At 40.4% G+C, this 27,741-nt stretch overlaps 2 protein-coding genes across 5 annotated transcripts in view; one reads left to right on the top strand and one right to left on the bottom strand.

Moving 5' to 3' along the window:
- PPP2R3B (protein phosphatase 2 regulatory subunit B''beta) overlaps nt 1-4,463 on the top strand; it is a 36,916-nt gene extending 32,453 nt beyond the window's left edge. For all 3 annotated transcript variants that reach the window (XM_063126326.1, XM_063126325.1, XM_063126327.1), the window contains 5 exons: nt 409-498; nt 991-1,166; nt 1,786-1,904; nt 2,017-2,123; nt 3,334-4,463. In XM_063126326.1, coding sequence (XP_062982396.1) covers nt 409-498; nt 991-1,166; nt 1,786-1,904; nt 2,017-2,123; nt 3,334-3,478 — 637 coding nt within the window. In that variant the 3' untranslated portion in view covers nt 3,479-4,463. The remainder of the gene's footprint in view (nt 1-408; nt 499-990; nt 1,167-1,785; nt 1,905-2,016; nt 2,124-3,333) is intronic.
- Nucleotides 4,464-5,605: 1,142 nt separating this feature from the next.
- LOC134398798 (cohesin subunit SA-2-like) overlaps nt 5,606-27,741 on the bottom strand; it is a 60,541-nt gene continuing 38,405 nt past the window's right edge. For both annotated transcript variants that reach the window (XM_063126320.1, XM_063126321.1), the window contains 14 exons: nt 26,920-27,123; nt 25,140-25,216; nt 23,117-23,204; nt 22,860-22,940; nt 20,034-20,126; nt 17,185-17,350; nt 14,744-14,895; nt 13,455-13,556; nt 11,064-11,221; nt 10,832-10,960; nt 9,475-9,665; nt 8,642-8,816; nt 6,903-6,984; nt 5,606-5,844 (listed from right to left, as the gene is read on the bottom strand). In XM_063126320.1, the coding sequence (XP_062982390.1) occupies nt 5,836-5,844; nt 6,903-6,984; nt 8,642-8,816; nt 9,475-9,665; nt 10,832-10,960; nt 11,064-11,221; nt 13,455-13,556; nt 14,744-14,895; nt 17,185-17,350; nt 20,034-20,126; nt 22,860-22,940; nt 23,117-23,204; nt 25,140-25,216; nt 26,920-27,123 (1,707 nt within the window). In that variant the 3' untranslated portion in view covers nt 5,606-5,835. The remainder of the gene's footprint in view (nt 5,845-6,902; nt 6,985-8,641; nt 8,817-9,474; nt 9,666-10,831; nt 10,961-11,063; nt 11,222-13,454; nt 13,557-14,743; nt 14,896-17,184; nt 17,351-20,033; nt 20,127-22,859; nt 22,941-23,116; nt 23,205-25,139; nt 25,217-26,919; nt 27,124-27,741) is intronic.

Genomic DNA, 27,741 nt, shown 5'->3' with positions numbered 1-27,741 from the left:
GCAATGGGATTTCTGTGTACAGGGCTTTGAATTTCAGCTAATAGAAAATATAAAGCTGTAAAAGGTGGGCAAAGGGAGTGTATTCCTGTCCAATACTGTGGGATGTGAGAAATCCAGGTTCAAAACCCAATTTAGTTATAAAGGTCACTGGGTGCCTATATGCCATTCTTTATCTCTTAGCTAACCTCCCTCACAGGGTGGCTGTGGAGATAAAATAAGACAGTCTAATGTATGCCAGCCCAATGTCCTTGGAGGAAGGGCGGGATCAAAGTGTGTGAGAGAGAAATTCTGCTCTACTGTGCTTTCAAAGTTTGGCAGCTCTGTAATTATGTTTTAGAACACTTATTAAGATACTGTTTACAAATAGGTGTGCCTTCTCTTCCTCTTTTTTTAACCTGCATTTCAAAGGGGGAGGAAAGTTCAGAAGGAAGGAAAAATCAGCTACGCAGACTTTGTATGGTTCTTGATATCAGAAGAAGACAAAAAGACCACAACCAGGTAAAAGTAAATGACTGTTATGCAGGCCTTTTATGCAAGATCATGGGACCAAATGCATTATTCCTCTACTACCAAAGATGCTTAATTAGAATATATTTTATTTTATAGGTCGCTTTCATTCATCAGTACTAATCGTGTACTGTGTTAGTTACACCTGCACACCCAACTTGAAGGGAGGGGCATCTAGATGGGGACTAGAGGAAGGAGCACATGGATCTGCCATTCTCTGGAATGTGCTTCATGTTGCCTAAACATGGGTGAGGGTCAGGGAAACAAATTTTTATTGTGCCGTGTAAGAAATCCTTCACATGTCAGTTCAGGGCCAGGTTCATGGTGTTCAAAGTTCTTGGTCCGTGACAGTGCACTTAGCAGACAGACACTTCTTGAATTCTCAGTCATTTGCAAATGGGTCTTTGTGTTGCTTTATAGAATGCAAAGGATATAGAAATGAATTTGGAATAGGATGCTAAATTATTTAATGACTCGTTTCAGCATTGAGTACTGGTTCCGCTGCATGGACCTTGATGGGGATGGTGTATTATCGATGTATGAACTGCAATACTTTTATGAAGAACAGTGTCAAAAACTGGACAACATGGCCATTGAACCTCTGCCATTTGAAGATTGCCTTTGTCAGATGCTTGATCTTGTGAAGCCAGAATGTGAAGGTGATGGGTTCTTTTCCTGCTTAACAGCATCGCTTCAGCAGTCTCTTTGCTAACAAAGATCATAGAATAGTAGAGTTGGAAGGGGCCTATAAGGCCATCCAATCCAGCCTCCCCGCTCAATGCAGGAATCCACCCTGCAGCCATTGTGTGTGTGTCACTTATATGCTCAATGTAGTCACCTTAGTTAAATTTTCAAGTTTAGTTATCATTTAGCAGACAAATTAATCTGATATTGATTACTTCAGATTTTCAATTGAAATTTGCACCAACTCTGAAAATTGGCAAAATATCAGCTTATCAGTGGGAATCAAAATTTAGGAAAAGCTTCCTAAAATAAGATTGTTCACCTTTTTCTTCAAATTCTATAATGCCTTGAGCTTCCTCCCAACAGGAAGGTAGATCCAAAGGGACTATTCTGATTTCAAAGCAGGAGAAGATAATTATTGAGGAGAGCTCACTCCCGTTCATAACCGAGGAAGTTTGTTTATAAATATCAGGGTTAATCTCCCAGAGTGTTATAGGATGATTTTCTGTCTAAACATGTACAGGATTGCAAGTTGTAATCACAATCCCAACTTTTAAAAAATGTTTAAAACATTGTTTCCAATCCTATTTCCAGGGAAAATAACTCTTCATGACTTAAAGAAATGTAAGATGGCAAATGTGTTCTTTGATACCTTTTTCAACATTGAGAAATATTTAGACCATGAGCAGAAGGATCAGTTTTCTATGTTGAGGGTAAGTGAAATTAGCATTGAACAATATGTCTTTCATAAGCTTAATAAATGCCTTTGATGATAAATGTATTTAGCAATCTTCAGTATCATTAGCTTTGTGATCATATTCTTAGGGCACTGAAAATGAAAACCAAGAGATGACAGATTGGGAAAAATACGCTGCTGAAGAGTATGATGTTCTAGTAGCTGAGGAAGCAGCTAGTGACCAATGGAATGACTGGTAAGTGTAGGTTGGGCTAGCATCCCTTTGCATTGAGTTCAGTCTATGAAAGGAAGTTGAACCATTTGCCATTTTTATAATAAGTGAAGGGATTAATTTTGTCTTGACTATCACAACTCTCATATGAGCAGTTGTTTGACATCTATATTCATTGACTGTTTTAGATATTCTCCACCAAAATTCCTTGCTGTGGAGCAGAACTTTAACTATATACCCTTTTGTAACAGTTTCAAAAACTGTGGTTTCTTTTACTAACGTTGCCTGCAGCTAATGTAAAGAAAAATGTAAAGGTAACAATACACTTTCTGAATAAGCAGGTGAAGGGGGTCTTCACTGCAGCTAGCTTGTGTGTCCTATGCATATGCTTCCGATTCAAGTAGCTGGTCTTCACTTCTTTCTTATCTGTCTGGAGAGGGTTGTGTAGACCCAACTGTCCCTCTTTCAGCATCCTGATAGCATTAGCAATTGGCTGTTTCTGTTAAGGCTGAAAGCAAGGCTTGACATAGAGCAGCAGCAGTCATTTCTCGTCTTATGCGCAACACAGCTAGGATGTGGAAGCTCCAACAACACTGGGCATCAGGGAAGCTATTTGTATTGAACAACTGGATGAAGTGTGCTGTCTGGATTTAAAGAAGTCTGCTCTACATAGGAGTGGGCTTCTCAGTGTCTGCAGAAATAAAGTTATGCCAAATTACCATTTAAGATTCAATTGTCACTTTTATGCTTTAAATAATAATAATAATCTATTAAACTCTACAAATGGACACATACCACCATAAAAAAAGAACAAGAAAGCATCTTGTGTTTTATAACACTAAAAAGTATTTTCTCATATGCAGACTTAATTGACTAAGGCTACAATTCTATACACATATACCTGAGAGTAAGCCCAATTGAACTTGGTGAGACCTAAGAGTCTAGTATTGCACTGTAAGGCTACAGTCCTATGCACATTTACCTGGAAATAACTGCCATTGAACACATTTGTGAGTTGCTTTTTTATTAAATATGCATATAATTGCCTCTTAAGACTACTTTAATCAAGTAATAGCCCTACGCATGAAAAAAATAATCTTTTAACTTGTTTTCCCCCACCATTTTTGGTACTATCTGGAAGATGCATATAAACACAGGATTCACAGTATACGCAGTAAACATACGCTTCCAGAATTATCTACAGTCCAAGCTAATTTCCATTTTCTTTTCCTAGTTATGAAGCTGAACTGAATCCTGGAGATCATCAAAAGACCAACATACTAAAATATCAGATGGAGAAAAGGCCTTTCTTCGACATGCCTTCCCATTTGGCAGATGTTGATTTGGATGAGTTTGATTATGAAGAAGACTTTGAATAAATTGTGGTGTTTGTACAAGAATAAGGACTGCCTGCAGCAGGTCTGCTAAATCTATATAGGGCTTTGTTTCCAGAAAAAGTAAACAGAGTTCTTTGTGCTGCAATGATTTAATATTTTAATCATTTAGATATTTGGGGGAAACAGTGCATTTGTATGGAATGACAACTTTTTTGTATTTATTCAGTAGATTGTTGCCTGTAAAATAGATTTAAATTATTTATAGATTATTCTTCCTTTAAGGAATTACAATGTATCTTGTTTAAAGTAAATTTGCTAGCTCTTTTTCTACAAGATACCAGAATTTTCCCTTTCACCTACAGAAGTCCTTGCTCCTGCAGTCTCCAAGCAGAAATGTAGTAACTTTGCCAAAGCGTCACTGGACAAGCTGGATACACTGGTGCACGTAGCAAAAGATAACTTGCCCTGAAAGAAGCTGCCCTTCCCCCTCTCTTTCTGTTCTTTTTATTCCTTCAGCTTTCATTTTGGCCTCCTGACTCCCGTTACAAAACTGGCTTTTATCGCTCGCACTTGACTGTAGTGGATGTTGTACTCCATGTCAAGGGAATCAATTTTTAAACCTTATGTGAGTTTTACTTGATCTGTGATGTGCACTAACCTTGTTATGGGCATTTAGTGTGTTTCTTCAATGGTTAGCTAATGACACATTCCATGAATATTAATACCAATGGTGTCAGAGCAGCTGAACAGTTTGATGCTTTATTTGCCTACTTCAGGTGAGAGAGACTGCTTACTGGAATGGATGTTGTTACTCCAGTTTTTGAAAAAGCATACAGTTTGTAGTGCCTTAACTATCCCGATGTTCACATGAGAAACTAAATATTAAGTGTTTAAACAAAATTCTTGCCATTAGATTTTCATGTTAAACAAAAAGGATGTAAGCTATTTTGTTTGCAGTGCAGATCTGTTAAAAACATTTAATATATCATGTTGGTATTTTCAAATAAAGTTTTTTTCATATATGTAATTGATCATTCCCTTCAGCAAGTCTATTCTTTTTTCTTCTTTTAATTGCACCAGGGAAATCACTAGAACAGCTGAGTTGATATTGTGGCCTTTAAGTGTGGTGTTAAACCACACTTTAAGTTTTAGAGTGAGAGTCGGGAGATTCGAGTTGTAGTCCCCACTCAGCCATGGAAATTCACTGGGTGACTTTGGGCCAGTCACAGACTCTCAGCCCAACCTACCTCACAGGGTAGTTGTTGTGAGGATAAAATGGAGAGGAGGAGGATTATGTACACCGCCTTGGGTTCCTTGGAAGAAAAAAGGCGGGATATAAATGCAATAAATAGATAATAAGTTCAATGCAGTCTCTTAAAAATACAACAAGATGTATATGTAACATTGGGTAACATCATCTTAATTTAGAACAAATATCTGTGGACATCTTTCATACTTTGATGGCATTCACGCTGTAGAATGGCTAGATAAACATTCTGATCTGCTTCTCTAGACTACCCTACTTTGGCTCCAGATTGATGATGACTCTTGTCCCAGAGCTATGCCTATAAAAAGCCAGTGGACATGTAGCAACATAGAGGTACTCCAATGTAAGTGTAGTCTTGCCTTCAGATGTGAAATTTAAAACCTCCCAACTTTTTATAGTGGACTAGGCACTGTTACCTTCATTTTGTGGTGCTGTAGCTTCCTTTTCATTTTCATTTCAACAGTAAGAAAATAATGGCTCACTTAAAAAAAAATTAGCCAGATTGAAGTTATCACTCATTTTATTTTACAAACATCTGAATATAAAAGTATGAAACTAAAACAGCTGTTTTACAAGCTCTGCAGTGATTAACAATGGATCATTAATAGCAAACTCATACTGGTGTCAACATTAGACTATCATGATACACAAGGAAGTATATGAAACACAAAGTAGAAATTGTGTGTAACAATTTGTACTTAAGGTTTTTCCCCGTACACAAATACTGTCTTTTTCTCTTTTCTTTTGACTTTACTGCCCTGCTCCTCAGTGTTTGTTTTTCATTTTACCCTAACTGTCCATAAAATACTGATTTTCTCCTTTCTGGTAGGTGTCCCTGTGTACAAATGTGTTTGTGTCACATTTTGGAAAGTAAATGCAACAAAACAAACATGAACATCAAGTATATATTTTTTTTAAAAAAATGGGTGTAGATAGTTAATACCAGAAAGTACAGAAAGCATGTAATAACACTGGCTGATGAAATTATTATAACTGTAGCCATTCTATATGTTACTTTTTCAGTTTATACTCAGGTCATAACCCTGGGAAACTAGGTATAGTCCATTCCACCTTCTGTTCTTGTCTCAGTTCCATAAAAAAGCAGAAGTTAATGTCCAGCGGTCTTTGTTCCTTAGGTCTCCTATATAGTAAACAAACGCCAGAATAAGATACTTTACAATCAAGAATATTCTATATTGAGCTAGCCCAAACATCACTAAAATATGCTTCCCAATTAACTGATTACAGAAGCCCTATCTTGTTCCAGAAATTAGATAGCATACCCTTGCAGGGCTTTTATACTTACTTGCCTTGTTGTAAATCAGCACAGTTTAATGGGTAATTACTATGCACTCATTGAGGGATTATATGAAGTACAAATGGGAAACTTAAATCAATGATAAAATCAGTATTCTCTTTGCTGACTGAAATCCTATTGATTTAGTTTATCCGCTGCCTCTCACCAACATTCTGTGTTTAAGAGAGTGAGGAGATTAAGACACTTGATCTTCTGCTATTGGAAATTCCCTGCGGTAGAAGAAGTGCCAAATCCAAAAAAAATAGGCAGGGGTGGAAAGGTTAGCTTTCTTTTAAATCTTTTTGTCAGCCATAGCCTATGACTTTCATTTTCCTCCTGTTGCTTCCAATGAGAGGGAAAATAACTTGCATCTGCTCCAGGGGCGCTGCCATAAGAACAGGAAGTTTTTCAATCCAGTGGGTCAAAAGCCTACCCCTCATGACACGGAAGCTTTCCAACTCCCAAACGAGGAGGCTTCCATCAGCAGACCTCCCCTCTACCTATGGAGAGGGAGGTCTATATTCTCCTATGGCCCCAGGACCCATAGGACTAGATTCTGAAAGTGTTACAGTTATTTATCACACTTGTATCCTTTCCTCCTCATTTTTTAAACAAGGGAGACTTCTAGCAGCTTTGTATAGATCCTACTGACCAATTGAATTGCATATTTGTATGAAAAATAATGCTTTCTAGACACATAGCATACATAACGGTAGGCATAAGCTACCTCAGCAGGTTACAAATCTGTCTTGCCAAACTTCCAACATTTCTCAGAAAAGTATGTAAAACAGTTAAAAAACACACTATCCAGGCAGATTACTCTTGTGTAATTCTTTCTCCTCCTTCACCAATGTGTATTATTATCAAATTATTCAAAAGCTTTCATGTCAAGGCATCCTTACCAGGTCAGCACCAACAACATCTACATCAGCATCTTCAGCAGGAACTTCTACTGCATTTTCTACCTTGACTACAGTCCAGGTACTAAAAATCGAAGCAAATGGATTAGCTTGTGGTTTTGGAAATAAATTCTGATAATTTAGATCAGTGGTGTGTTTTTTAATGATAATCGTTTTGAGAAATGCATTTGTGGCATTAAGAACTTTTGCTTGATTATACACTTGGAGAAGGGCCATAGCTCAGTGGTAGAACACTTTCTTTGCATGCAGGTCTCTGGATCTATCCCTGGCATTTCCCGAGCAAAGTTCTGCCTAAGAGCTGCCGGCATTCAAAGTAGCCAATCCTGAGCTAAATGGACTAGTGGTCTTACACAGTATATGATAGTTTCAATGTTCTCCCATGAAAGATCCATTTAAAAAGTTTATTTAAAATATACTTCACTTGTCCATGAGCTCAAAATAGCTCACAACTTTTATTTATTTCATTTCATTTCATTTCATTTCATTTCTATGCAGCCCAGTAGCCAAAGCTCTCAAGTAATTTAAGCTACTGTATACAAACCCAACAATTTGTGTATTTCCAGCTGGAACTTTGACTGCTTAGCAGAATATCCTACATCAAGCTGCTTTTGAAACTTCTTAACTTTCCATGCAGCAGGAAAGGTAGAAGGCATTGTGGTGGTGTTCACAAATCCAAAGCCTTGCTGAACCTGTCAAGCAATTCTCTGTTTTATGGCCAATGGATGTTAAATTAACCCGAGCAACAAATAATCGTAAAATCTTTTGGATATATCTACTACAGCCTTTTCAGGCTCCCTCCAGAGTGACTACAACTCTCATTATATCCAACTAGCATGCTGTGCAGGCTTAGAATGATGAGAACTGTAGGCCTACACATCGAGGGTGCTGGGTTGTTGAAGGCTGAGCTATACTATACGTTTCTATTAGTTTTATCTAAGTTTAACTTTCACATGTTCTACCAAACAATCCTAGGAATTATAGTTTGGTGAAAATGCTGGGAAAATGCAGGCTCCTTGACCAAAAAAGGGACCTGCTGCCAAACCTATCTAAATCTGCCATGCAGGCCCTCAAGTGTCATAAATATACTTCTCAGCAGGGAATACAGTTTAAATTTTGCATAGATAACATTTCAGTTAATGTTTACAATTTAAATTCATTTTGTCCATTTCACTTCAAAGTTTGGCAATTTTATGAAGCCATCTTAAACTGTTTTTTGAATTGAACAAACACAGTTTCTGAACATGTTTGGGCCAACTTTAAATCAAGAGAAGAAGAGCATGAGATACAAACTTTTGGAAGGCTGGAGTGGGAGAATAATTTATAAGCAGAACAATCCCTTCACTCCATTAGTACTGTCTGACACACAAAACTTTGGGCATAGCAGGCTCCATTAGGGATAGTTTAAAAGTGCTTTTCTTCCCTTCACACATACAAACAGCACTGAAAACAACAGAAATGGGACAAGACAGCCCTTCTTCCTTCAATATTATCTGATAAACATGGAAGTTACAAGGGAATGAAAACTCCAGGCCAGAGGTTGAAGGAAGCATTCGTTCTTTGATGATGATGATGACAATAATCATCCACTATTGCACATCTGTATTTGCCATGATGCTAATTTGGCAACTTTGAAAATGTGGTGCATCTGCAATTCTCAACTGCCCCAACAATTACAAACGAGGCATTCCAGATTAAAAAGATGATCCAAGCCACCTTCTCACCTATGTTTTCTCTTCAGAGTTGCAGGACCAAGCAATGGGGAATATTCTTGGTGATAACTGTCATGAGATTTTAGTCTCTTCCTACTTCTCAACGTCAGGGAAGGGAGATAGGATTGGCAATGAATATCTGAAGTCCTGTTTGCTGTCTCAGGGTGACTGCTTTTGGACCAGGATCCTGAAACAGACAATGAATGATATCCTTCATAGTTCATGCACTCAATGTGAAAGACTGGAAACAGTGGGTAGTATCCAATAGGGGCCATACATGTGCAGCCAGCCCAGCTGGGCCCCGGGCTGCACACAGCCACAATATAGCACTTACAGGGACAAGCCCTGACACAAACAAAACACTAGTTTCTGGAATGGGCCTGTTCTGCCTCCTCATACACCTGCATGTCTCCCACACCCTGCCCATTGTATCTATCCTTCTCCCTTCCTACTGCATTATTGCCAGCTGAGATTTCTGAAGAGCCACATCAACCCAGAAAAGCAGCCAGTGCAGCTCTTCAATGAGGTGGCTTTGAGGAATTCTTCCTCAGAGCCAGGCATTGTGGGAAGAGGGATGTCCCTGGAGATCCAGGGGCACCTCTCCGCTCACAATTGGAGGTAGTGTGGTGGTGGCAGATCCTCCTAGCAAGGAAAGGGAGCACACAATTCACCATTCCTCCTGTTCCATGGCCTGAACATGTGTGAGCTACCAGTGTAGTATTGATGCTGCCAGTGGCCCACAGGCCTGGCTGTGAAAAACAGTGTCCTGGGTTATCATCTATGTCATTACACAACAGGCATTCATAGTCATACATGACACCAGTAAAATGGCAAGGATGACTTACCTTCGGATAATTTTCTTTTAAAAGAAGGTGTCCTAGCAATGCTAGCGGGTGGCCATTCGTTTAAGCTGCTGATAGCAGAACTTTCCTCATCTTCACTGGCCAGCAACGAGGTTCTGTACCAACCCAGTGAGTACCAGGAATCTTCTTTACACAATGCAGGTTCTGGTATATATCTCAGCAAGTAACTGTATCTGGGCATGAAAATTAGGGAAAATGTATACAATTGAAAGATCACACACTCCCCTATTCCACAACCCCTATTTTCAACAACCAACATAGACAAGACAACCTGAATTTAGGAACAATTCGGCTCAGAAAACATTCAAGAAGACACATCATAACAAACTGGATTTCAAATGTGATAGCTTAGCATAGTATGAGTGTATTGTTGCAGTAGTTTTCATATCCCAGTGGTTATGTACATTATTTTCCTATAGCATGCTCATCAGCAGCATGATACACACACACACACACACACACACACACACACAGAGTAGTGCAGCTGGGGCTGGACTTTGGGAGCAAAGACCAGGGTCCCACACACACCTCATCATGATCAGACTGGCAGGTGCAGAAGCAAACTCCATTGTATCCCTGTAGTCATGATGGTGCTACAATTTGAGTTAAATGTACAACTGAATATATTCCTAACAGTGTTTTAGATTGGCACAGTTTTGTTTTTGTTCTAACTTATTAGGAATGTAGAAGTGGTTTTAAGTCATGAAATGGCAGCAGGAGGAGAGAAGAGAAATCATAGCTTCTGTGCTTTAGTTAGTTATGGGTATTACATATGACTATCTAAAGGGAGCTCCCATAAGCCAATTAAGTCCAGGGTCTAAAATCATCTAATTGCACCACTGTGTAATACACACACACAGGCTTAGAAGCACATGTGCTATTGCCTTCCATATGCACAGGATTCCTCACACTTTTTCATCATTCTAAAAGTGTTTTGGACACCAAGCGGTCAGCCTAGAAGCATGTAATATGAAGTCATCTGAGATGTATACAAGCAACAGAATTAAACCAGAGTACGAACAACCCAGCCCCACTCTTCAAACTGTCTCCCCTCTGCAAAAGACAAAAGAAGCAGAAGAAATACTAAAAGTCCCTAGTAGAATCTGGTGCTGTGAGTGTCATTTGTTCACTCCAAGCATAAATGCACAGGGCTGGAAGGGCACAAGTGTGTGTGGGGTGGGGGGGACCTTGTAAACAGGAGCAATGCTCAAGCTCACATACACCTGTTCCACAAATAATGCATTTAACACCACGGTGTCTATCATAGAGCCTCCTGTGATACTTCAGCATCGAATGGCAGTTATTTTCCAGAAGCAATGAGAGCCAAAGTAAAACTTACACCAGTCTTTTGTCAGGCTTTAGAAGCTTATTGGAGAATTCACTGAGGATGATCAGAAAGTTTAGATGGGGAGGCAGGCACTTCCCTTCCATTGCAGCTGCTCCTTGAAAGGCAAATTCAATACCTTCCCTTTTAGCAGGAATAAGAAAGAAATGTAAAGAGAGAAGAGGGTTTTACAATGTGGACACAATGCAAGCAGAAGGCCAAAGGACGACATGGATTTGATACATACTTGTGTATCATGGCTACTGACTCTCGACTTTTCACCTGGTCCCAGCCAAATGTCAAAGAAAAGCGTCGTGCAAGCTCTTTAATGTTGTTGAAGGAGGTGGAGGAGGCATCTGTGCTGCTGCTGCCATCATCCTGACTTTCAACATGCTTCTGAAACAGCTGCAGACCACAGATATTGGCATAAAAGGGTTCCAGGGCAATAAAAAAGCCCCAGGAGAACATATCTGCCCTACAACTAATACATTCTTCACTTAGGACGCAGCTAAACATCAACATATCCTGTAATCCGATCATACATTTTAAGAATCCCATCAAGCTGAACAAATATCCAAACACCGTAGAGAGAAATCAGTGAGAAGGAAGATCAGAATATATGCCAGACACAATTAAGATGTAGACTCTCAGTTATTGCAAGGAAAGCAAGCTTTCTCTGTGCTCACTGAGATAAAGGAATTGGATAACTTTTGCCTCTGTGTGCTTAAAATAGACTGAAACATGCATATCTGAAGGCCAAAGTATGTGTCTCCAGCTGCCCTGCTGTTTTTAATCCAGCATGGCTTTTGCCATGTAAAGTAACTGATGTTTTAGTTAAAAGTTGTATTTTATCTGTGGTCTCTGCCTCTCTTCTATTTTTATTGCATGTATTATTTTATATGATTGTTGTAACCTGCCTTGAGTAGTGCATGAGGACTAGAAAGGTGGGATAAAGATGTCTATTTAAATAAACCTCATAAAACCCTGATAGCTTCTTCTTCTAGGCAAAGTAGCATCAGAAGGGGATGATTTGTAGAAAAATAACTGTTGGGGGGGGAGAGTTTTGAGGAGGGCAGAGGGGAGAGATGCTGTGTAAAAACAGCAGGCAGGAAAATCGTGAAGCCCCCATCTCAGCCCTTCTCCAATACAAACTATGAACTATCCCCTTCCAAAGCTCGCTCAGCTAGAAATAGTACCTGTCATTTAATTATATATTTGCATGTAACATATAATTCCTCCTTCCTTCTCAAGACCCCCATGCAATCTTTAAAAATATCTGCCAATAGATCTATTTGTTTCTCTTTTAAACTCTCTTAGACCTACCAATAAACATTCTTCTTGACTCTTCCACCTCAACTGCCAAACTAGAGCCATTTCATAAACTTGATTGGAAGACAACTAAGAGACATGTAAACACTATAAACAGCCTTCCCCAACATTTTGCCCTCCATATGTTTTGGACTACAACTCCCATTGGCCTCATCCAGAAGGGGAAATAGTCAGGGGTAATGGGTATGGTAGTCCAAAACAACTAGAGGGCACCACATTAGAGAAGGCAGCCATAAATGCATGAAGGGGAAACACAAGTGGCCGCAGCCCTCAGATATAAGTCCAGCAAAACTGCACCCAATGTGTAAAGAATGAATCCATTCTTAGAGAGGTGCTATCAGTGGTTGTTCCCACAATTATTGGGTTTCCTCTCCCTGTAGATTTGACAAACCCAAGCTAAAACCATTTTTGGAAGCGCTTCAAGACTTTGCTATCTCAGGAAGAGTTTAGTGGCCCAAATGTTAAGCATATAACTGACTAAGGCTTCCCTAGATTGCTCGTTGTGTCTGGATACTTTCCCATGCATTGTTTTATTGTAACCTGGCCTGCACCATCAGAATAAGGTGAGCTAGAAGTATTCATCCACTTAATTACACTAATGAGTGCATAACTATTCAGTTTCTCAGACAGCAACAGGAGAGAACATGCTCCATTTTTCCCAAACAAATTGGTTAGGTGGGTTATTAGCATGCTTTGATCTGCAAACATTCAAGGTCAATGAACACCCAAACTGGGCTGGTTGCCTATGTGATATGTAAACACTGGCTCCCAACTTTTGCGAGCTGAGCAGAGCTCTCGAAATGCCGCTGAGCCTCCTGTAATCTCATATTTCAGGGGATGGGTCATGGATCTTCCTAAGCTCTTGACAACATGTGTGAAATCCACTGGGCTCATATTTCATTCTTGCGAAGGGGCATGTTCTGAATTTTGGAGGATGACATGGAAGCTTGCTGAACAGACAGCACTGAGCAAGCTAGCTTGGACTAGCTGTGGAATTTAAATGCTTCATTCAATAGTAGTGCCGTCTCCTCCGGAACAGTGTAGGAGATAGCAATGGAGGCTGAAATGGTGAATATCATCTCCTCTCCTTCCATCCACAGGACTATCTGATAAGTGAAGTGGGAGCCTCCACTGGATCACTTCCACAATCAGAAGGAGCTCTTACATTTTCAGAACAACAGCTCTGGATCCAACCACAAATGTTTTCCTATCAATGTCTTTAATTTTAATTTTTATTTTTAAAAAACCATTACAAGGTTACTGAAACATGGGAACACAAAGCTGGAGCTACCCATAATAATATTCTCACCTGCTGCAAGCAGAGGATCAGCGTCTTTGCACTTTGAATTTTGTCATTGTGCCTTGTCCGGCTCAAAGTTTCTTTAATTATGTCTCCAAAGTCATTATAGGCCTGTTAAAAACACTAACTTGTGTCAAGGAATAGCAGTATCAAAAAACACAAGAATCAAAAGCTGTTTTTAAAAATAAGAAAAAGGAAAAAAATCCTTCACAACTACTTGTAGGGAATGATATTTACACCACAATCCTATGCATGTCTACATAGAAGAAAGCGTATAGAGTGCAATAGGGATTACTCTCAGGTAAATGTGTATAGGATTGCAGCCAAAGCTGCTACTGTACTTTGCAATTAGTTTCTCTTTTTTATTATTATTTGTCCAGGACACTCAGTACACATTTAATTGGAAATCAGTTTCACTGTGTTTTATCAGAACACACTTCCAACCAAGAGTACTTAGGATCATAGTTTATATCTATGCAATGGCAAAAAGGGAGATGAAAAATAAAGAGAGATAAGAAAAGCACAGCCCTAGCTTGCCTCACTTCTAAAAAAAGACCAAAGAATATTCCTCTCAATGTTGCTTCTGTAGCAATCAAAGAAGAACTTGAGCAGGAAGGTGTGGAGTTCTTCCCTTGGAGCACACGCAACACACCTGAAGGGGTTTACCCTGCTGCTAAAATTCTCTAAGTTCTTTGGAATATTCCAAAGACGCTCTGCACACCGAGCAGGTTTCCCATAGGTGTGCCTGCACAGAGACTACAAAGACGTATTACTGCCAAATGTGTGAAATGGCCCACCGTCTACAGACACCTTGCGAAAGCAGTGAAAACTTCAAGAAGGGGGTTATAGAACCTCTTTCAATCCAAGGGTCAAATTCCGCTTCGGAGAAGCTTTTGGGAGCTGCATCCCAGCAGTGGGCAGGCCAAAGGCAAAAAGGAACCCAGGAAGATGCCTTATACTGAGTCAAGCCATTGGTCCATCTAGCCCAGTATTGTCGACACTGACTGGCAGCAATGGCTCTCCGGGATTTCAGGCAGGAGTTGATGTAATAAATATTTCTCCAGACTGACACAACTTGGTTCATTTTCATTGTCTCATTGTAAATCAGTACAGTGTAAAGGAGGACCTTTCTAAAGGTGCAGCCAACTACATGACCAAACAGACAGGAATTCCGAGTGTCACATGCAACAAATTGACTTAGTACTAATAAACTCAGTTTTGTTAGCTTAAAAACAATGGCCCGTATAGTTCAATTTTAAAGCATTTGGAAAACAGCATTAAGAGGATTATTCAATTACCTTCATATAATGCTTATAGATTTCAGCAGCTGCAGTTATCTCAACGACATTATAGATGATTAACTTGCAATAAGCTGCAAGGAGGCATCGCCTTAGGTGTAAGGCATCCAATTTCTGGCCTTCTTTTTTCCTCTCCTCCTCTTCTGTCAACTCTATAACAGAAAGTTTGGTTAGGTTTCATTCAAACATTGTGTTCAAAAGTACTTTTAAATACTAATCTTAATCTGAACAACAATCTGAATTTCTAGCCAAGTCACCGTCATGCTTTTTTCCCCCAGATGGTAAAGACAGTTCATTCTTCTTCAAACCTCATCATAGTGGGTTTTATCCAATGCTAATCCTACTTCAAGCAGACCCATTGAAATGAATGGGATGTAAGTTACACTAATACTGGATACAACCCATTCCTAACTCTGTTCACGTACTATCTCACATGGATTTCCTCACTGTGAATCAACAAGTAAAAAGCAGCAAGAGGAGGAAATGAATGCAGGAATTTTAAAAAAAACATCCTTAACAGAGAATGTGATTATTTCTTGATTTAAACAAATATATGTATTTGTTCAGTAGGAACAAATACATATATGTGCTTGGGTCACCTTGACTAGCAAGTTTTCTGGATTATATATCTTGCGGTAGTATGTTTTCCATAAAATTGATTATGTCCCTCTGGCAAACAATAAACTGAACTCATTCATTATAAATTGAAGTATTTCAGAATTGTAGCATTGATTTGAATGTGGAAGGAGTTTCAAACAAAACTTTCCTTAGAAACAAAGCAGTTCACTTCCTGGAACTGGCTGCCTTTTCTGCATTTCTGGCCTGTACATTGGGAATACTAGTGCAGGTGTGCTGGGAAGAGCTTCATGCAGCAAATATACATGATAGCACTAGATATTTTTCTGGAGTGAATTCTCCATCTCCAGTGCCAGAATGTTCACTAGATTTTAACCACATGTCTCATTTCTGACTGTCAACATATCCTTTATTCTGGGAACCAACGAACAGATGGGTGATTCAACAGGATTGTTGAAAGCCTTATGTTAATGTTCGGAATACACATGCAAGGAGGGAGTGCATTGGCCCACCTGCCTTTGCACATTGGATCACTTTACATAGGGAAGTACAAACACACGTAGGCCTGAACCATGTACACCACAAAATTTCATTATGCAATGTGCAGTCCAAGTCTAAGCTGACTGGGCTTTGTGCATGTAAGCAACTAGGGAAACATGGGAGGCAAACTGAACAGACAGAGATGAGGCTTGAGTTAGGGATGGGCAGTGCATGGAGGTGGTGGTGAGGCAAGCAGGTATGATCTGAGTACTCAGCTTGCTCTGATGTTCTGAACATCTGCACAGGGCTAAAGAATTGGCCTATTATAAAAGATGCAGGGGCTGATTCTAATGGCCCAAAGGCAACAGAAGATCATACTAAGATGAAAAACAGACAAGCAGATTTTGGAGGGTAGGAAAGGAATTATGACTCAGGAATGAAAAATGCTGAGGCCCTGAACAGAGTACTGGGGATATCAAAATACATATTCATGCTAAGTTCCTTAGAACTAGTTAGTGACTATGTAAGCCCAAGTTTCTGCCGCTTCAATGTGATTCACATGTTGCTGTTCACAGAGTAAAATTTCTCTCAAGTTTTATGGAAAATGTAAGACAGAGACGAAGAAGCAGCCTATTACAGTCTCAGACTTTCTTGAACAACTTTACTCTTATTACTTGCCTCTCACAAATCTCGATGGAAGAAACAACCAACTGAAGTCCGTCAAGCCCCATTACTACAGGCCTTCAGAAAAGCCCTTAAGACTCATTTATTTTCCATGACTTTCTCTCGAATTGTGTTTTTTATGGTACTGCTGATGGCTCTGACTACAACTGTGGGGTTGTTGTTTTTCGTTTTGGGGGCAGGGTGGGATGTCTGTTTTATTATTGTCACCAGCTTTTATGAATTCTGATATTCATTACTGAGTTTGCTTTCATCTTCTGAGCAACCTTGGGGAAGTTTAATACCCTAAAAGGCAGCCTAAATTATTTTAAATATTTTTTTAAAAAATGTAAAAACCTGTATGACAGCAGCACATTCAAAAAACCCAAATTTAAACAAACAAATACTAATATTACATTTTGTGCTATGTTGAAGTTGATCCAAATGAACAAGACACATAAGATAATATTTTTGACTAGATTACTGCCACTTGCAAAGATATGCAAGTGTCCAGGTTTCTGCTTTAGATGCATTTTATTGAGGGAAGGGCCTTCTTCTTGAAAAAGGCCCCCATGAGACTCCATCAATTTGTTACTTTTAACTTTTGGTGACATAAACATCTTTTGGTCTTGCCTATGCCTGTCTTGGGTGACTGAATGCGAAGTGAAAGGGACAAACATCATCAGGACAGTTTATTTATTTCCTTACTGAAAGATATTGCTGACCTTTGGTTTCTTCTTCCTCCTCTGTGAAAACATGATCCTGAATAAATAAGAGCATTTTTGACTGAAGAGACGTACTGGGAAGATACTCCAGTAACCCAATAGCTCCATGGTTGCTTGAATCTTGATGACTTATAACTATGAGTAAGTCGCAAAGTATCATAAAAGCCTATAATGACAGACAACAAACACAACTTAGGCATTTTGGAAAGTGCTACCATATTGATGATAACATTCCTCTACCTCCTCAGTGTTATTAATATGCAAAATAAAGCCATTCCCATTCAGCTTCAGGTTTGCCCTAGCTGGTTTATTGGGTTCATTCTCTAGAAAGCCAAAGTGCTTCTTCTGCCAAGTCTAGTCTACAGAGTGCCCATTATGAGTCTTTCTGGAACAAAGTGCCAATTATCAGTCTTATCGAAGATCCAAGCCCTTGGAAAATGAATGTGTTGAGTTATATCTCTTTAAGGCTCTGCACATTTGCATGAAGAATGTAAGACTCACAAGCCAGCATAATGAGCCCCTTAGTCAATAGAGAAGTACACAGAGTTCATAGAAGGTTCCAATGCTACTGCTCCTTAGATGAGCGGTTCATCTGGATTCTGGTCTTGACAAGGCAAAGGGAGTTGCCTTTAACTCTTCCGTGCTGGTACTTCTCCCAGGCCCTCATACTGCAGTGCTTCATGTGGGCCATCATGGCTTTGGCAGGAACAGTGATCCTCTTCATGGGCATCCTGTAGCTTTGCCTTCCCCAATGTGGTGCCCTCCAGATGTTCTGGACTGCAACTCCCATCCTCCACAGCCAGCATGACCAATGGTCAGTGGCGAGTGAAGTTGTAATCCAAAATACCTGGAGAACACCACGTTGGGGAGGGCTGCTGTAGCTCTTACTGGCCCCCCAGAAGATGGAAGAGACTTGTTCAGGCTAGTAATAACTAAGAATAACAGTGAAGAAAGTGAACTGCCCAGAGAGCTTCGGCTATTGGGCGGTATAAAAATGTAATAAATAAATAAAATAAATAAATAAATAATAAGGCAGCAGAGATTTTCTGGAAGGCAAAGTAGAGCATCCTGCTGGATGGGAACAGGACAGAATTTTGATGTAAGACCATACATTATATCTTGCGATACTTGCAAGACTGCAGCTTAAACTGATTAATAAGAACTACTGTTTCCAATCTAACTACAGGCACAAACATGAGAAAATGAACTCCAAAAATAACTTTGCTCATTTCTGAATTGCCAGCAAAGATAATCCAACCACCAATTCTCTTTATACAAATAAATAAATCTACGTATTCCTATAGAGAGATAGCAGCAGCAAACTATTAAAGGTGAACTGCAATCACATCGAGGAAACCCCACTTTTAATATTCTAAAAGCAAAAATGCTTTTTAAATATGTACAGAAATAACTATTTCATTCAATCAAGGCAATATTGGTTAACTGGGGGTCCCAGTCTTTACCCCTCCTTTGTATATTTGTCACCAGTCAATAACACTACACTAGACAGCTTGTAACAAGATGGGGCTTCAGAGTTCCTTGAAACCACTGGGGAATTCATTTGAGTCACAATTTACTGTGGTAAGTGAATCTGTCCCGTTTCCGCGTGGGATGCACATCTCCAAATAGAGTAGATATGTGCTAGGAACCTGCATCCAACCATGGCCCTACAGTGCATATCCATTAAGTCATTCAACATTTATTACATTACATTTATTACATTAATATCCAAACTTTCCTCCAAGGAGTTCAAGGCGGCATACATGGTTCTCCCCACAAACCTACACTGTTTTATCCTGCTCAGAGAGGGGGGCTGGGCCAAGGTCACCCAGTCAGCTTCATGGCTGAGTGGGGATTTGACCATGGGCCTCACCAGACCTGGTCCAATGTTGTAACCGCTAGACCATACTGACTCACCTTCACATTTTATACCAGAAGCGGGGAGTCGTTTTTGGCCCAGAAGCTGAATTGGCCCCAGGCAAGCATGTCATGGGCCGCATATCAGCAGTGGGCTGAGCCAAAGCCCAAAGTTGGCAGGACTACTCATATGAGACCGACACATGCCATTCCTCACATGCACACTCACACTCACACTCAACTTCTATCAGGAAAGGCAAGAGGCAGGCGAAGCCTACTGAGCTGTCAATCAAGGAATAGCCCTCAACGCATCAGCTCAGTTGGGGGTGCTTTGGGGAGGAAGGGGCATTAGAAGCCTTTGTGGCTGAATTCAGCCAGCTGCTCAGAGGTTCCCATCCCTGCTTTATTCGGGCCCCAGTGGGAAAACACAGCTAACACTGTAACACCATAAGTGAGCAGAGCAAGTAAGGGCGATAATGAAATTGTATTTGCAGCCATTTTTCCCCATGTGGAGAAGCCAGGGTAATGGATCCAGCAGAGAATGAACCCTATTGGTCACAAAAGAGCTGTAGTAACAACAACAAATAAAGCATTTTCAAGTCTTCAGCGTGCTTCACATGCATTATCTAGTTTGTAATCTCTACAACAACCCTCTAAGGTAAGTCAGTATTATTATCCCCCATATTGCAAATCGGGTGGACTGAGGCTGAGAGAGAGTAGCTGGCATAAGGCAGAGGAAAGATTTGAACTGGAGATTCCCAATCCATAGCTCAGTCTCTTTAACCACTATGCCCCACACCACAATTGTGTGTTGTGCTGTAAGGAGATTCTATTAATGTTTTATTCCTTCTCCAACATTCCAGAGTCTTTGATAATGGAGATTGACAGTCCTTAAAATGGGGAAAGGGGGAGTCATTTTATTTATGTATACATATTGCCATTAAGAATATAAATCAAAAGAGAAAAGTCAAAATAAGCTGCAGGATACTTACCTTTTCACGTAACTCTCTGTTGCAGTGGCTGAGGTAGCATGTGCAGATGTGGCAGTAGTGCCTCAAATGTGTCCTCAAAACAAAGACGTTTTCCTTTTAAGAAAAATCAGAGATTTGTGCAAAAGGCCTCTTTGGATAATGATTCCTCTTAGCAAAATCATTGAAATGAACTGTTCTCAAAGTGAACAGCGGGGCTCCATAGGTGAGGACAGTTTAGGGGAAGGCTCAAGCCCATTTTCGGAGTCTCTGTGGCGTGTACTGATTAGACCATGAAGCCGACAGCCATCAGTCAGTAATGGAAAACAATGGGTCAAATCTTTTAATTTGTTGCCGCCTAAATTAAGGATAAGAGTGAATAGCCTATCAAACGTGACTGCCTTCTTTATTTGTTCTGGGGTAGAACTAAGCATCCTTATTAAACCTATGTGTCCCAACCCTGCAGATACTGGCCCTGTTCAGAAGACACGTTAAACCACGGTGGGTAAGGCTTAACCACAGTGGTTTAAAGTGTGTCCTGAACAGGGCCACAGAGATAATGGGAATGTGGGGCAGAAGGGCACTTACAGGGAGGGTCGGTGGGCAACAGAAAAGGATGCTGAATCTTCTTATGCTTGCCAATACCCATCCGTAAACGTCTCCTCAAGTTGACTCTCACCCAGCAAGGGGTGGAGGTGATATTAGCAGGTTAGGAGATGGTTAAAACAGGCTGATTTTCATCTGGAAGGCTTCTCCCTCACCCCAGCCTATACCCCAGTTGCAAGGAAACATGGGGTTTCTCAATCCCACATTTCCTTCTTAATGTCCAATTCCAACCTTTGGCTGCAATTCTAGAACAGTAAGCGCTAGTTAGTAGATCAGAGCCTTACCAACTGTAAACAGCACTTTGATCCTAAGTGATGTGGTTACCATTTCCACATAGTTTGGTTCCGTGTCACACTAGTAAGTTTTGGAATGGTGAACTACGTGGACAGGTAGATTGCAGGGTTACTTTTCATACCAGAAAGTAACCATGTTGCCTTTCCTTCCAACATGCTGTTTCAAATCTTTCTGGTGCAGGAGGAGACCAATCATAGGAAAACAACAACCACTGCACAATAGGCAATGTAAGAAGTAACCTTAAGTTCCCCTTCAATCAATGGGACTTATCTCCGTGCAAACATATTTAGGATCAAGGCACTGACTAAATCTGGAAAGACTTGCATGAACCCCTCACGTAAACAGTGGCAGAGCTGATGCTAGTTGCATGCATGGCAACGTCTCAGAGCGACATGACTTTCACTGGCTACCATGCTTAGGATTACATGGCATGTCACCAAATTGCTGTTAAATTACAGGCTCTAAAAATAAGACCTAATTTGTTTCTGGGTGGGCTAGAGCATCACAGCCGGTAACTCTTCCTTTCTAGTTTGCCTTTTTATCTCACAGATTCTCTCATATCACTTCTGTAGTACAGTTTCCTAAAAAATGTAAATGTGAAAGGCATTCCCCTTCTTGACAAACAGGTAACTTCATTTACTTATATACTATTTTTATGTCATCAAAGCAAATCATGAATGAATCACATCTTAATATTTCTAAGCAAGTTAAGGACTTTGTAGTATGTAAAATTTCATCTTAATATGTTATTCAGCTTGAAGAAAAGTACAAGATGAAAAAAAGCAAGAGAGTGATGAGACATGAGAAATCTCTATAAAAATCCATGGGGCAGCAGGTTCTACCTCATTCCACCCATGTATTCAGAAGGTTTTCATTCTCCACCTTGCCAATAACATATTGCTCAGAATGGAGACAGAATATCCAGGTCTTATTCCACCCATCTCTGTTTTGCAACGGCCTGTCACACATACACATATTTTCAGACAGCTCAGTTCTACTGTGAAACAAGGATCAAACTGTGTCTGCTCCTCACACTTCCCCGTTGCCATTCATATCCCTGCCTCAGAAGGTGCCCCACACTAGGGAAAAGCTGATCTGCATAAAGAAAAAAACCTCACAATCATTCTCTTTTTTTGGTTTTAATAGGAAACCCCATAAAGGAATGTCACATGAAACTGAAACCGCACACATGTATAAAATAAGTTGTTAGTGTGATTTCCTTATGTTTTCCCTTATAATTTATCTACAAACAGATTGGTGATGTCACTTAGAGGCCATTCACATGCACTCCACAAGTATCCATGCTGTGTCCTGCGAACAAAGACAGCCCAAAACACTTCGTTGCGAAAGGCAGAATATTCAAAATGACAATAACATTTAATAATATACTAGGGCACTGATCATTTGTTGTCCATTAATGGTACCCCAAAATCTACCACCTGGGGAAGCTGCCTCACACTGCCTAATGGTAGAAACACGCTTTGCGGGGGGAGGAGGAGTTACCATGTGCACACTGTTTGCATTAGGAAGAAAACCCAATTTTGGCTCCCTATAGCGCATGTACACAGTGTAGGTAGAATCAGAGAAAAGTTTGTTTCCTTATCACTCTTATGCAGGTTATGCACTAATTTCGTAACATCTGAAACATGTTTGAACATTTCACAGGTAATTAACATCTCCCCAAATTAAGGCCAATCCTGGGGTTATATCAGATGGAAGTTTTGCAAAAGCAAAACGGTTTCTGCTGTAACACTGGAAGTCATGGATTTCACACAAGTATCTCCAAATAATCACTGGAGTGGGAGCTTGAGGATGATGTTGTCCTTACATCACACATTACATCAGAAACAGAATCACCCAAATTCTGCAAGGCCCAAATTGGCCGACAACCCACAGAAGGACCCAAATAAACGTCAATATGTAGTTTGCAATCCATGTATTGGGCCTAACCTTGGAAGAAGTGTGTTCTGCCACAGAAGTGAGCTGCCAAAGCAGTGCAAAATAAGCACATTGTAAAGTAGGCAGAAGGATCTGCAAAATAAAAGCAAGAGTCATAATTTAATTATATCAAATCCTGCATCCAGAAGCTTTGTAAAGACAGTCATCTCTCTGCAGAATATTTTTCCCCCATCCCATTTTGGGGGGAAAAGAAAAGAAAAGAAAGAAAGAAAGAAAACTTGGCCTCTGTCATTAACTACTACAATTACCTGAACAGGTAAAGAACTTTGTTCCATCTCAAAAACAAGCAGTTTAGACATCTTGTCATAAAGATTCCACTTAGTGAGATCATGGGCACTACAAGACCAAAAGGAAATGAAGCATCAATCTGGGTACTTTCAAGTAATCATGAATAAACAGTTTCCAAGAAAATAACCAATACAACCATGCCCTCTTCTACATAATTTAATTTTGCACTTAATTTTTTCCAGTATGCTTGCATTCCTCACAATGAAACATAGACGTAATTGGAATATATATATATATTCTTTTCTCAGTAGAGCAAGTGGAAAGTGGCATATTTTAACCAGCCTCTAGTCAAGTGAATAAAATAATACAAAAGCATGCATTTAATGGCATGGAAAGCCATCAAATTGTTTATGGTTTTCACTGATGTTTCAGTCATTTTATAGGGTGGTGGTATTTTAATGGATAAGTGATGCAGCTATTTCAAATTGTGCGTATTTTAATTCCATTGTAAGTTGCCTTGAGGGTTTCTTTTAGAAAGGCGTCTGTAATCATCATCATCATGATTGTTGGTCTGTTTTCTGCTAAAACATTTTTAATACCAAAAATCAGTGCAAGAATGCTGAGATGTAGTTGTCTTCAAGTCTGGTTGCTAACACAATTGCTAGCGATTGAAAAGGGGGAATTCCAGCCCAAACACCTTGGTAAGAAAGCAAAACAGCTGTGTTGCTAGGAGTCCCATTCTTGCCAAGTACTTTGCATTCTAGCCCAATCCCATGGAGTACTTCAAGCATATGAACGAAATAACTTGAACAATTCCCATGAGTAAATGGAAATGCTTGGATAGGCTAGCCTACAGTCTAGTTTATTGAAAATCATCCCAATAACATCACAATATAAAAATTACTGTACAAAAGGGACTCTCCAAAAAGCCAAACGCAACACAGACATTTTGCATGCTCTATGTGCTGCATGGGATCAGGACCAGATGCAGACTGCATCTGTTTGGGCATGTAATTACAGGATGGCACAGCACAAAACCATTTAGCGAAGGTCTAGTGTTTGGGTGACACGAGGTCAATTTCAGCCATGAAGGGGGACTTCAATCTGAGCAAAAGGGCCTCTTTCACAATAAGTGACCAAAAGGGACCCCTGTTCTTGAATATAAAAACTACAGACATTATTCAATAGACATTTATACTCTTTTCTCTACAGGGAATCTCACTCATTACAGATGGTTGCCTTGAGATGTAAAGGCTCTATCAAGATCCTCCCTCTAAGAATCTAAAAGTGCAATCCTATGCATGTTTAGGCAGAAAAATGTCCCCAAGCTTCCAGCATTCTCCAACCGGCATGAGAGTTGAAGGACCTTTTTTGTCTAAACATGCATAGGATTGAACCCTTCAATCTATCAGAAGAAAAGTCAACCCCAAAACACCAGTACTTTAATCTATATATGGACCCCAGAACAATCTCTCAAGACTTTGGAAACTCAATACTATGAAGATTGTGGAGGCTGCCAAGTATCCAATACCGTGCGGCTGGAACACGGAGACTGACTTTGCCTCACTCTCCAGCCACCCTGCATTTCTGCAAGATGGGGATGGAAATAGGCTGGGGCGGTCATAGGATGTATTGGCACCACCCCAGTCTCCTCCCATCCCCACCTGCAGGATAGCCCCTTTTCATGTCTCCACACTCTGTTTCCAAGCGCAGAGACACAGCCGGAACTGCACTGACTACAAGGGAAGAGGGGCCAGGGAGCGTGGTTTTGGGGCTCCAAGGTCAGAGCCCTATTTCCAGCCTTGGAGCTTAGAAATCGAACAATCCTATGTGTCCCATCCCACCCCCAAGACGCTGTTGGAGGAGGGACATAAGATTGCTCCCTTAGCATCTTGGCTTATATTTGTAATACCAACATCTGCATTTTCTATTTTGCCCAGTGATTTTGTGTGTGCTTTGTAAATAAGAGAACATTATTTTAACTGTATTGTCCACACAGCATCACAAAAGGAAATTAGTCATCAAGATAAAGAAACATCTCACTTATGAAAAGCAGTAATTCTTCTCAAAGTGGAGCACATGTGGTGAATCCCTTCTTCTTCTGCACAAACATCTCCTCCCTAAATCAAATGCAGGGGAGACAAAAGAGCAGACTGAGCCGAAGTTGAGCAGCTAATAGCCTCTCCTAATTGCAGGTTTGCATTAAGTGTCTCTTTAACCATACAAAACCATTTTAAAGCAACAGCTTAAATTCTAAGGATAGAGTGAGAGAGACCTGCAGGAGCCCTGACTCTTCTCCACCCTCACTATGAAACATCCACTGTGCATACTCCTGCACCAGTTAAGGCCTCCTCCCCAAGACCAGGGTAGCAATGCCAATGGTTACTGTTACTTTTGCATAGGAGGCAGGCACAGCTCCTGCAACTACCGAGGGACATACAGCCCACCTGCAAGGGCAATGGGAGCTTACTACTGGGGATCCCTCTATGCTGTGCTGCCTCTGCATTGCTTAAGCCATCGTGGGTTAGTGCAGAATACAGTTTCTTATTATCCACTACAAAATAAATATAAGTGTGGGATAATTTTGCTTGACACATTTACTGTACTTCAGAACTCAATTAAAACAAAAACCACCAGCGTGAACTCTTTTACGGTGGAATGACATCTGCTAGCAATGGCACAGTTGATCAACTGTTGTTGAACTGAGTCTGCAAGCTATTCATATTTCCAACAGCTGCTCTCGTATTCTTAGAACCAACGAAAACCTTTTCAAGTATTCCTGCAGCCCCCCTCCTTCCCCACAGACACACAAATGGAAACGCAAACACCACTTTTTAAAGTTTAAAAGCTTTGCAAAATGTTTTAACAAAGTCTCCACGCATAGTCCAAACTTTAAAAACTATGGAGAAAAAAAAGTCTTATTGGGCCCAATATGGACAAGCTCAAGTTTTAGGTCCAAATTACTTGGTATTTTAAATTAACTTTCTGACTGGACCTCAGACAAATGCTGCCAAATAGCAGGCAGGCATCAGTTCAGAATGCAGACTTTAAAATAGTCTACAGTAGAACATAAGTTCTTGCAATGTGGGCAAGAGGGCATTCAATGTGCAGAGATTATGCTGCTGCACGCTGTCGAGAGACGCACACTAAAATTCTGTTCTTCTCTGTTAACTTTTCTATCAGAAAACAGAAAATAATCCGAAATAGTGATGAGCATGACTTTTACAGCAGGATTTTACTTTTCTTGAAAATGTAAATATAAATAGAACAACACTGAACTTTGAACCACTTGGCACATGATTAATTTCCAGCATAGATATCATTTCTGTGTAGGAGGCTGGGTATACTCTACAAGTATACTCATCATGTGCAATGATGAGCGTGCCTCTATTCTCCAAATGCAGGGGCTGCCGCCTAGGCCTCTAAAACTTCTGAGGCAGCAGGGAAGGATCCAGCCCATTCCTCCATGGGCTCGTCTTTCCATCCTCATACCACGTCCAGGTTTTCTCCACAGTTGGAGTGGAGGTGGCATCAACTCAGAACTACTGAAGAGACAAACAGGAGCGCCAGGTGGTGATCTGGCAAAGCTGCTCAGTCATGATGGTGTAAATACCAGATGAGCAAAAATCCCTGTTTATATATCTTAATGGAATTGACTTTCAGACTGGAAATTCATCATGTGTGAAGTGGCCATTTGTCTGCAGTCCTTCCTGCTACATACAAAAAAAGTGCATTTAAAATTTGATCAAAATCCCTTTTTTATTTAAATTTTGCTCCAGAAACCTAAGTTGAGTTTCTCATAATGTCCAGATCTTATACCTACCTCACACCAAAAGTTACCCAAGAGCTCATTTAGCTTGTCCACCAGTTCATCCACCAGTTCAGCTTTAGCAAAATCCACTTTGTTATGTACAGTGGGTTCTTCACTGCAAAGAACATAGTACATCCTGGAGCAAGCCTCCAGGACATCTGGGTCAGAGTGTTTGGTTGCAATGGCATTCACTTCTCTCAGCAATGCATCCAAGTGCTGCAAGGAAGACAAAGGTAGCATGGATGTCACAAGCTATGAATTAGTGTGGTCTGCAGCATAGCGCTTGATTTGGACATGGCCATCAGACCTAGGTTGAAATCATGGACTCATTGTATAGCCTTTAGTATAGTACATTGCCTGTCTGCAAACTGAGAAAATCAGTGACCTAATTCACAGAGCAGGGGGGCACATTATTTTACAACCCTTACAGCATCGGCGCTAAAGACCTTCCCATGCCACTACCTCAGAGCCCTAGCATGGAGTAAAGTGTGCAAGGAAGGGTCCCAAAGAAAAGGTAGTACAATTTGATCAGGATTTTCCACATCTGCATAAGCGAAGCATCTTCCCTCAAGATCAGCACAAGCTGAACATATTTTCGTGGCGGTGGCCAAGTTTTTTCACCCATTGAAACGAAAGGGAATTAAGTTAGAGCCATATTGGCTACAACTCACAATGGTAGGGGAAAAGAGGGCTCCAGCACCTGAATAAGCACACCCACGACCAACCCAATCCTGCAACGGCACACGTGTAGGGACCAGATGGGCTAAAAAAAATAGCAGTTTAAATGGAAGACTGGTTGGTTGACTAAAGTAGGGTGACCATACGAAAAGGAGG

The sequence above is a fragment of the Elgaria multicarinata genome, chromosome 5 (genome assembly GCF_023053635.1).
Source record: "Elgaria multicarinata webbii isolate HBS135686 ecotype San Diego chromosome 5, rElgMul1.1.pri, whole genome shotgun sequence".
Taxonomy (NCBI): domain Eukaryota; kingdom Metazoa; phylum Chordata; class Lepidosauria; order Squamata; family Anguidae; genus Elgaria; species Elgaria multicarinata.
This window is presented reverse-complemented; position numbering and strand designations above follow the sequence as displayed.